At 40.3% G+C, this 11,729-nt stretch overlaps 1 protein-coding gene across 1 annotated transcript in view; it reads right to left on the bottom strand.

Annotated features, from left to right (window-relative positions):
- Positions 1-11,729, bottom strand: part of GSPT1 (G1 to S phase transition 1) — a 38,212-nt gene that overhangs the window by 12,813 nt on the left and 13,670 nt on the right. Inside the window, exons 2-7 of the mRNA XM_017539934.2 lie at positions 8,318-8,359; positions 8,166-8,207; positions 7,118-7,342; positions 5,631-5,664; positions 2,359-2,436; positions 1-185 (exon numbers count right to left, since the gene is read on the bottom strand). Of these exons, the coding sequence (XP_017395423.1) occupies positions 1-185; positions 2,359-2,436; positions 5,631-5,664; positions 7,118-7,342; positions 8,166-8,207; positions 8,318-8,359 (606 nt within the window). The remainder of the gene's footprint in view (positions 186-2,358; positions 2,437-5,630; positions 5,665-7,117; positions 7,343-8,165; positions 8,208-8,317; positions 8,360-11,729) is intronic.

Below are 11,729 nucleotides of genomic sequence, written 5' to 3' on the forward strand. Positions count from 1 at the left end.
TTACCAGCACAGCCAAATCAGCTTGAGAGGCACCACCAATCATATTTGGGACAAAACTCTTGTGGCCAGGGGCATCTAGAATTGTGAAATGCTTCTTTTCGGTTTCAAAATAGGCACGACCCACTTCTACTGTTTTACCCTTGTCTCGTTCTTCCTGATTTGTGTCTAAGGCCCAAGACAAGTACCTGAAATAATTTCAAAAATAAGAATAATATTCCTAAGAACAACAGAGTTTTTAGGTTATTCTTCAGCATTAAAGATATAATTAATGACATCCAGCTTTATGTACACCACACAACATCTAAATCATGAACAGGACTGATGAAATGAAAATTGAAAGAATAGGGCTGGGTGTGGTGGCTCATGCCTGTAATCCCAGCACCTTGGGAGGCAGAGGCAGACAGATCACCTGAGGTCAGGAGTTCGAGACAAGTCTGGCTACCATGGCGAAACCCTGTCTCTACTGAAAATACAAAAATTATCTGGGCATAGGGTACACGCCTGTAGTCACAGCTACTTAGGAAGCTGAGGCAGAAGAATCACTTGAACCTCGGAGGTAGAGGTTGCAGTTTAGCCGAGATCATGCCACTGCACTCCAGCCTGGGCAACAGAGCAAGAATTTCTCAAAAAAAAAAAAAAAGGAAAGAATAAAACTGGTATTATTTTGATTCAAACCCATACAACTTTTATATAAACAGTCAATTATACAGTCTAGAACATTATTTGTAAGTTCAACATACATAGAAAGACTAAATACAGATGCCATTGTAACTACAAAGGAAAAAAGTTTGTGATCTAGTGCCAATACATTGTGAAAATCACAGAATGACTGAAGACCCTATGAAACAGATGGTTTCCTATTCATTTTTATACATGGTGCCTAACACTGTGTGTTAGATGATAATGAACTCCCTTATTACTTCATTTTTATAATGGCTGTCTTGAGAAAGAGTCTTGCTCTGTCACCCAGGCTGAAGTATAGTGGTTATGATCTTGGCTCAGTGCAACCTCCGCCTCCTGGATTCAAGTGATTCTCCTGCCTCGGCCTCCCGAGTAGCTTCGGTATTACAGGCGCCTACCACCACACCCAGCTAATTTCTGTAGTTTAGTAAAGACAGAGTTTCACCATGTTGGCCAGGATGGTCTCGAACACCTGACCTCAGGTGATCTGCCTGCCTCGGCCTTCCAACGTGCTGAGATTACAGGCGTGAATCACCGCATCTGGCCCAATAAAACTTTTTAATAAAATAAAAAATAGCTGTCCTCGGTTATTTTTCAAAAGTCAAAGCCACTAACCCACCATGTGGGAGTAATGGATACCTGCTAAACATTGCTTCAGTATTACACTGCCAAGCAAAAATTCATATAAATTCAAACCATCCATAATCATAGGCATTTATTTAGATCACCTCATCATCTGTATTTCATAGCATGAACTCAATTTTTTACAAGAACAAAATTGACTAGCATTTTCCCCTTATTATAGAGGCATATAATTTTATTTTTTAAAAAATGACTATCAATATCCCATTGAGATAAGGCTTGCTAACTTTTAAAAAATAAAAGTAGTAATAATGTTAGAAAATAGAAAAAAGTTGACTCTCTCACCATTCAAAGGCAACCACTGTCAACAATTCCATTCCATTCTGTTTCCAGCATTTATTTACATATGGTCAGATCTTAAGTACAGTGACATTTTCTGCTGTTCCCCCAACTGCCACCACAATGCAAGTTCTATTCATGGTAACTATAAATTGTGTAAATGTCAGTTTTTAATGGTTGCAGAATGACTCAATTAAATGTATGGTTTATAATACTGTTAAGTCTGTTACCAGATGTATGGATCGTTTCCAAATTTCTCTGTGTAAGTTATTAAGTCATTAGGAACTGATCTACTGTGTATTATGAAGACAGGGGAAATTTCCTTTGTTATACCATTTTATTTTATTTTATTTATTTAATTTTTTTTTGAGACGGAGTTTCACTCTTTTTACCCAGGCTGGAGTGCAATGGCGTGATCTCGGCTCACCGCAACCCCCGCCTCCTGGGTTCAGGCAATTCTCCTGCCCCAACCTCCTCAGTAGCTGGGATTACAGGCACGCGCCACCATGCCCAGCTAATGTTTTGTATTTTTAGTAGAAATGGGGTTTCACCATGTTGACCAGGATGGTCTCGATCTCTTGACCTCGTGATCCACCCGCCTCGGCCTCCCAAAGTGCTGGGATTACAGGCTTGAGCCACCGCGCCCGGCCTGTTATACCATTTTAGACTTCAACAATTTATATTTTAATAGGCTACAGAAGCACTAAGTAGACACCGTTTCCTTAAAAAAATTAGTATCATAAAAGTGTACTATACCAAGTTTCTCTGTTTTTCTCTTTAGCTTCTCTTTCATACTTTTCAAGTGTCCTTTTGTCAACCATTCCAGTCAAATACCTGAAAACATTTAAAGAATAAAATAAGTAAACAATTACAAATTACTCAGTGGAATGAGAAAAACGTTAAAATCGTTGAGGGGACAGGGTCTTGCTCTGTTGCCCAGGCTGGAACGCAGTGGGCGTGATAGCCCACTGCAACCTCTGCCTCCTGAGTTCAAGCAGTTCTCCTGTCTCAGCCTCCCAAGTAGCTGGGATTAGCCATACCTGGCTAATTTTTTGTATTTTTAGTAGAGACAGGGTTTCACCGTGTTGGCCAGGCTGGTCTCCAACTCCTGACCTCAAATGATCTGCCCGCCTCTGCCTCCCAAAGTGCTGCGATTACAGGTGTGAGACCCACCGCACCTGGCCAGAGAATAGTTAAAGTAAAGTAGCACTGGTGGATGCTAAAAGAATGGAAAGTTTAAGTGAAAAAAAGGGTATTTACAGTCTGAAATTATAAGATAAAGTGTCCAGGTGTGGTGGCTCATGCTCATAATCCCAGCACTGTGGGAGGATCCCTTGAGGCCAGGAGTTTGAGACCAGCCAGTACAACAGAGTGAGACCATCTCTACGAAAATATTAAAAAATTAGCCAGGTGTGGTGATGCATGCCTGTAGTCCTAGCTACTCAGGAAGCTGAGGTTACAGTAAGCTATGATTCCACCACTGCACTCTAGCTTGTGTTTAAGAGCAAGACCCTGTCTCTTTAAAAAAAAAAAAAAAAAAAAAAAAAAGGCCAGGTGTGGTAGCTTATGCTTGTAATCTCAGCACTTTGGGAAGCTGATCGGGGAGGACTGCCTGAGTACAAGAGGTGGAGGCTGCAGTGAACCATGATAATATAGTTGCTCTCCAGCATAGACAAAAGAGACCCTTTCTCAAAAATAAATAAATGAATAAAATAAAGGTAAAAACAGCCTTATAGTGGACAATCTTGACAGATGACATCTTAACCAAGTAATTATGACTAATTTCACCAGTAATAAGGAAGTTTTGATGAATAAAAATGGTTATAAGATGTTAACATCAGGGCAGGATGAATGAAGGGAACTTCCTGTACTGTTTTGCAACCATTCCGTAAATCTAAAATTATTTCAGAATACAGAAGTTTTGTTTTTTTTTAGGTAAATATAAGATGGGCGTGGTGGTACATGTGTGTAGTCCTAGCTACTTGGGAGGCTGAGGTAGGAGGATCAGTTGAACAGAGGAGTTTTAAGCTATAGTGTGCTATGATCCTCCTATAAATAGCTACTGCCCACCAGCCTGGGCAACACAGCAAGACCCTGTTTCTTAAAATAAATATAGTTTTATTTGTATATTTTATAGAAATGAGGGTCTCACGATGTTGTCCAGGCTGTTCTTGAAGCCCAGGCTCAAGGCTTCCGCCTTGGCAGTGGTATGAGCAACCAAGCCCAGCCAAGTAAATTTAAAAATAAAATTAGGCCGGGTGCAATGGCTCATGCCTGTAATCCCAACACTTTGGGAGGCTGAGGCAGGTGGATCATGAGGTCACAAGATGAAGACCATCCTAGCTAACACATTGAAATTCCCACCCCATCCGTACTTAAAATACAAAAAGTTGGGCCTTGTGGCAGGCACTTGTAATCCCAGCTACTTGGGAAGCTAAGGCAGGAGAATCATTTGAACCAGGGAGGCGGCGGTTGTAGTGAGCTGAGATCACGCCACTGCACTCCAGCCTGGGTGACAGAGCAAAACTCCGTCTCACACACACACACACACAAAAGTAAATGTAAATATAGGTACCATAGAAAAGAAAAAAAATTGTAACAATGTTGTCTAGGCAATGAAGTCTTGTTAATATTACTTGTCAAAATGAGATCACAGTTTTAGTATAGTTCTTTCGTAATGCATACTTCCTTTGACTCAATCCAAAACAAAGCCCTCCTTTCCCTATAGCTTTCATCTGTGTTTTCCATGTAAACATCCATAGTGCATTGCACCTAAGCATTTGCATGTGAAAACCCTATGTGATACCACCAAAATTACAGCCCATCACCAAAACATATACACTGTCTTAAATCATAACATCTAATGGCTGTGACAGGACCTTTGTTTAACAGCCTGTCTTAGGGTCTCTGTTGTGGAAATGTTCAGAAGTAACTGGCAATATTACCAATGATGATTAGTCAGGGGTGGTTAATCACACCTGTATCCCAGCACTTTGGGAGGCAGAGGTGGGCAGATCACTTGACCTAAGAGGTCAAGACCAGCTTGGGCAACCTGGCAAAACCTTACCTCTACAAAAAGTAAAAAAATTAACCAATTATCCAGGCCTGGTCGCATGCACCTGTAGTTCCACCTACTTGGGAGGCTGAAGTGGAAGGATTGCTTGGGCCCAGGAAGTCAAGGCTGCAGTGAGTCAAAATCATGCCACTGCACTCCAGCCTTGGTGACAGAATGAGACCCTATATCCTCCCCCCCGCAAAAAAAAAAATTATTTAGGTAAGATGATGGCATGCCCTCTAAGGCCCTATGATTACACAGTTTGAAGAAATGGGCCTAATTTAGTGAAGCAATTAAAAATTTAGGATTCTTTAATTATCAAGATTTGTCAATACTAAAATGCTTTACTAGAGGCCAGCCACGGTAATTTCCTACCCAGAAAATTTCTATAATATGATCAAAAAATTATCTTAGCATGTTAGCTGGTCTATATATCTTTTTTATTAAATCCATAAACATTTAAGGAGCTGATGAATGAGGAAAAAACACTTGCCCCATTCACCAGATTCGAGAGATGGCTTGTTATTCCCATGTATATTACGTTCAAAGTAGACCAAGATTTCCCATAATTTAGGGTTCCAAGGGTTCTATGTTCATTTTTTATTTTTTTAAAATGTAAAAAGCTTTCAGAAACCACATTTAACACTAGCAATAATCACATTACAAAAACTACTTTTTTTTTTTTTTTAAATTAGAGACAGAGTCTCACTGTGTTGCCCAGGCTGGTCTCAAACTCAAAACCTCAAATCAAGTGATCCTCCCACCTTAGCCTCAAAATGCTGGCATTACAGGTGTGTTCCACTACACCAGGCCAAAAATCACTTCTTAACATCAGTATTACCTACCAGTAATTTTATTATTTATTTTTCTTGGGAGGACCCTTTTTATCTCCTTTATGTGACTGTATGAATGTTTACAATGCCTAAAATTCAATCACACTAACTCTGTTATTTAACAAAAAATACAGACTTACATTATTTGTCCTCCAATAGTTGACTTGCCAGCATCTAAAAGTAAGATAAACATGCAAACCAGACGTTAAAAACAAAAACCAATGGCTACATATGCAAACAACAGTGACCTTTAACATACATAATTAAATCTTCCAAATGAATTTGGTGCATAAATCCTAGTTCATTACCCTTTTCCTTTTGAAAATGAGGCTCAAGGATGGACACAGTGGCTCACGCCTGTAATCCCAGCACTTTGGTAGGCTGAGTGAGGTGGGTGGATCACCTGAGGTCAGGAGTTCGAGACCAGCCTGACCAACATGGTGAAACCCCCCCATCTCTAGTAAAAAATACAAAAATTAGCTAGGTGTGATGGTGGGCGCCTGTAATCCCAGCTACTTGGAAAGCTGAGGCAGGAAAACTGCATGAACCCAGGAGACAGACGTTGCAGTGAGCCAAGATCACGCCATTACACTCCAGCCTGGGCCACAAGAGCGAAAAGAAAGAAAAAATAAAATGAGGCTCAATAATGACTTAGAAATACTTTACTGATAAAGGAAATAATTTTTTAACAGGTTACTCTGAAAGCACAGGGGCAACAGAATATAAATTCCCCAAGAGGAGTTTCAGAGAGCAAACGCAGCTGAAGAGCTGTGAACTACATTTAGGTGCTTTTCTTTTCACTTACAGCAAATAGGGTATGTGCTCCTTTACAGTTTCTTTTTTTCTTGTTGTTTTCACGATGGAGTCTTGCTCTGTTCCCCAGAGCTGGAGTGCAATGGTGCTATCTCAGCTCACTACAACCTTCGCCTCCTGGGTTCAAGCAATTCTCCTGCCTCACGCTCCTGAGTAGCTGGGATTACAGGCATGCGCCACCATGCCCAGCTAATCTTTGTATTTATAGTAGAGATGAGGTTTCACCATGTTTGCCAGGCTGATCTCGAACTCCTGACCTTGTGATCTGCCCGCTTGGGCCTCCCAAAGTGCTGGGATTAAAGGTATGAGCCACTGCACCCTGTCACACCTTTACACTTTCAAATTTGTTCTTTTGTTTTTCACTAAACCAGCAACCTGGCAAGCAACCAGAAATTACTCCAAACTATTGATTTTTTGCTTCACACAAAATTAAGCTATCTAGTAAGATCAATCCCATTAAAATTAACAAGTTAACTGAGGTTCATATAAAAAAAAAGGCACGTTTTCTAAGGTATTAATTGATATCATACTATGCTGAACCACCATCAATGGTCAATAGTCTAATTATATGTCACATACAATCTACTGAAAGTTTTCTTCCAGCACCTATGCCATTACATTTTCTTGAAGTTGATGCCTAAACTTCAAGAAAAACTACTTGCAAGTTTTTGCTAGCTAAAAAAAATCCAGCAAGTTAAAAATCAAGACATTTTCAATTAATTCACTTCAGTTTCACTAAACACCTCCAAGTAGCTAAAAAGGATGTTCTATGTTTGATGTATCAGTAACTTTAATTGCCATGAATGCAACTCACCTACATGCCCAATGAATACTACATTTACATGCTCTTTCTTAGGAGCACCAGGCGGTGCAACCACAGATTTAGGTTTTGGGATTTCCTCTTCCTCCTCCATCATTTCATGGGTACTTTCCTCTGGTGGCCTTCCATCTCCCAAGGAACCACTCCCTGGCTCTGCTTCACTTATTTCTTCTTTGTGCTCCCATGATTCTTCTGGGGACATTTCTGTCTCTCCATTTTCTACTGAAGGAAGGCATTTTAACTTAGTACTCTGAAAAAGACTTATAATCTATACTTTAAAATACATAATTTAAAACAACAAATGGAACTTTGCATATATAGTTTCATGTTCTAATGCCCAGTGACACAAAAGCAGGAAAACCTCTTTCATAACAGAAATGGTTGACAGCTTTCAAGGCAGCCTCACTGCTGATATCAGATCAGAGAGCTCTGACTCATAGGCTATGAAAGATTGTTATTTTAGCAAAGCTTCATTTTCATAAGGACAAACAAAACGTAAACAAGAGTTCTAACATTCCCGACAGCCTAATTATTTCAGTATTGAGACGGCCTGATAATAGGAAAAAAAAAGGAAAGAAATCGTGACACAGGAAAAGTATCAAAGGATTTGGGAGGTATTTTCTTTAAGTAATAAAACTTTGGCATCAATTCTAATCACCCTCGGAACATAAAACCCTTAACAATAAAGTTGTAAAAAGGAAGAACATTTTTCACCAAGAAAATAGAATGTGTATGGCTAACGCCCTTTTCAGCCTTAGCCCACCTGCACTCAGGTGAAATAAAAAAAAAGAAAAAGAAAACAGAATGTGTACAGGTATTTAAATTGACTTTAGCATTCCTCCACTCAATTGTATTTGGAATCACTAAGTTTATCAAGGCAGTGCTAGTGCCTAGTTTGTTCTGCTTTCTAAATACTAATAGCAAAGACTTAATGTGTCTTAAATGTAGTCATTACGATAATGATAACACTTACATTTGCACCTTAAATCTTGAGAGTGAAAGTTTCATATTACTGTATTAATATGGACAGAAATTTTCTTACCAACAGGTTCTGAAAGTTCCATGCTAACTGCTGAATTTGAACCTAGACAAGAGATTGAGACATAATATATATTTACAAAACAGTATCCAGCTTTACACACCATAGACAACCTAATGTTTTCTTAAGTAGACTTTCACAGAGTACATTATTACCTTCACACAATGACTGCTCCTCTTGAGATGATTCCACAGGTGCTGTTTAACAGAAATGAGTTCTATTAAAAATTGACATTTATCCATCCATTTCACTTATCTTTTAATATATAGTAAAAATAGAAGTTCAATAACACAACAGAAGCCTCAATCAGTAACCCAGATCAATGGCAGCTAACTCAGGCCTTCAAATTAGAAGTCTCTGCTTAACCTATTTTTCAAAATTCTACCAATTACAGCCAATTTTGAAACATTTTCAGTAGTTTCAATGTATTCATAAAAGCATGCTTGTTCTTTTGATTTGCTTTATAAACCTTTTCTTCACAGATAATGTCAAAGTAATAATCTGCAGCTCAGCACAAATTAGAGATGTGCTCAACAAATACAAATCTACGTCTAGATTCTCTCTTGGAAATCTAGCCCAAGAAGGCTGTGATTATCCCCCCTTTTGTTCTGACACTGAGTTTCGCTCTTGTTGCACAGGCTGGAGTGCAACTGTGCGATCTCGGCTCACCGCAACCTCCTCCTCCCAGATTCAAGTGATTCTCCTGTCTCAGCCTCCCAAGTAGCTGGGATTAGAGGTGCATGCCACCACGCCCGGCTAATTTTATATTTTTAGTATAGACAGGGTTTCTCTATGTTGGTCAGGCTGGTCTCAACTCCCAACCTCAGGTGATCCACCCGCCTTGGCCTCCCCAAGTGCCAGGATTACAGGTGTAAGCCACCATGCCTGGACTGTGATTAGCCCTTTTTAGTATTCCATACTCATGTTATCAAAATCCCTGAATGAATAAAATACCAATAAGATAAATGACATTTGTATAAAGCCCTAAAATACATATAAGCCCTTAAAACAGCTGCAGAAAAGGTGATTCCAGTGATGCCAATTTTTTCCTACACTAGAACTCTAAGACCAAGCAACAATCCAGTTACCAGTTGCAACACTGCAAATTTACTTATGACATCACTGGAAGAGATGTAGGAGAAATACATACTAAAGGCCAAATATCTAAGTCTGCGTTTTGTATTTTAGTGTGTCAGATAGAGAGAAACCTAAATTATACTCCAATATGAATGTGCCCCTGCTTTAAAGAATCTCCACGACAGAAAAAGACACCAAAGAATTAAATCACACAAATCATGCACAGCAAGTATGAAAAAATAATGAATGTGTAACCTGCAAAATTATTGCCCGGAAAGGATCAACACCTGTAAGAGTCAAGAGAAAGTATTTTGGGCCCAACCTTCAATAGCATCAACTATGGAGTAAAGTCATTTCCTGCCCCTGATAGGTAAAGAATAACCAAGTTGCTTTTTTTTTTTTTTTGAGACGGAGTTTCGCTCTTGTTACCCAGGCTGGAGTGCAATGGCGCGATCTCGGCTCACCACAACCTCCGCCTCCTGGGTTCAGGCAATTCTCCTGCCTCAGCCTCCTGAGTAGCTGGGATTACAGGCACACGCCACCATGCCCAGCTGAATTTTTGTATTTTTAGTAGAGACGGGGTTTCACCATGTTGACCAGGATGGTCTCGATCTCTTGACCTTGTGATCCACCCACCTCGGCCTCCCAAAGTGCTGGGATTACAGGCGTGAGCCACCGCACCCGGCCGCTTTTTTTTAAGTGACAGGCTCAGACTGTCACTCAGGAAGATCTTTTTCGTGCAGGTTAAACTACATGAACTAGAGTGGGAAAAGCCCCAGAGGCAGGAAGACCTGCATCACCACTGCAAGAAAGCATGCCATGGAGACAACTAAACAATTCAACTGGGAGGGCAGGAGGGCTACACCTGACAGGAGTTGGGAGAAAGGGAGAGCAGAAGGTCTAAGATGACCCCAAGCTGTGGGATGAGCAGCATATTCACAAATGGGGGAAACTCATTTGAACCTGGTTTGGAAGGAGAGAGAAAATGTACTTCAGATACAATACAGATTAATCTTTCTTTTTTTGCTTTTCTATTTTGAAGAAAAGTTTAAGGGTAAGGTAAAGAAAAATTACTCAGTTTTCAGAGAAAGCCAGGCAGTACTGAGAGTTCATAGGCCATCCTAGAAAGGAAGTGACAGGATGGGGTACTCTCAGAGCCTGGAACTGCGCTGACTCCTAGGTTTAACTCCTGGCTTATCACAAGCTGTGAATACATTTATTCCATTGAAATTGTGGGCATGATAAACCATCTAACCAGGGAGGTCAAGGAGAGGATTGTTGAGGAGTTTATGGGAATAAGTGAGAGAATAATTTGTTTGGTATCAATTAAAGAACTTCTGGCATGTAGAAGACATTCAACAAATGTCAGTGTCCACCTGCTATAAAACTACTCCAACTCAATCCTACCAATATGTACTGAGTATTAGCCAGACAAGGTGGCTCATGCCTGTAATCCCAGCACTTTTTCTGGGAGGCCGATGGGGGGCAGATCATTTGAGTTTAGGAGTTCAAGACCAGCGTAGCAAACATGGTGAAATTCCATCTCTACTAAAAATACAAAAAAATTAACCAGGCATGGCATACACCTGTAATCTCAGCTATTGGGGAGGCCGAGGCAAGAGAACTGCTTGAACCTAGAAGGCAGAGGTTACAGTGAGCCAGGATCGCATCACTGTACTCCAGGTTGGGCAACAAAAGTAAAACTCCATCTCAAAAAAAATAAAATAATTAATATAAATAAATATGTATTAAGTATCTATTATGGGCCAGACAAGGATTAAAAAGGACTCACAAATCCATATTGCATTGGGGGTAGGGCTGTAGGGGGTAGCAATTTGTTCTAACTAGTTTTTATTGAGCCCTATGTGCCGATAACTAGCTCATCCCCATCAAAAGCCCCATGAAACAGATCGTGTAATCACTACCATCTAACATACAGGCACATCAGAATCAACTGCAGGCATTTCAAAGTTATGCAAGTGCCATCTCCCCTTTCCTCAGATAGGCCCTGCTGAAAATCAGTGTACAAGTAAACTAAGCTATAATGGACATACAGTTATGATGTACCGCGTATCTTCATACAAGAATATGATTGGTATGGTATGTTTCCCCACCACTCTCAAGTGTATCCCTAACTCTAACAGCTTTTCAAAACAAAACAGTACTTACATCTGACCACTTAGTTCCTAGCACCATTAGATTTACAATACAGATGGCTCCTGAACTTACAATGGATCGTTAAGTTGAAAATGGGTTGGGCATGGTGGCTCATGCCTGTAGTCCCAACCCTCTGGCTGTCCAGGTGGGATCAGGCAATTCTCCTGCCTCAGCCTCCTGAGTAGCTGGGATTACAGGCACGCGCCACCATGCCCAGCTAATTTTTTGTATTTTTAGTAGAGATGGGGTTTCACCATGTTGACCAGGATGGTCTCAAACTCCTTACCTCATGTGATTCGCCCTTCTCGGCTCCCAAAGTGCTGGGATTACAGG

The sequence above is a fragment of the Cebus imitator genome, unplaced genomic scaffold (genome assembly GCF_001604975.1).
Source record: "Cebus imitator isolate Cc_AM_T3 unplaced genomic scaffold, Cebus_imitator-1.0 Scaffold122, whole genome shotgun sequence".
Lineage (NCBI taxonomy): Eukaryota > Metazoa > Chordata > Mammalia > Primates > Cebidae > Cebus > Cebus imitator.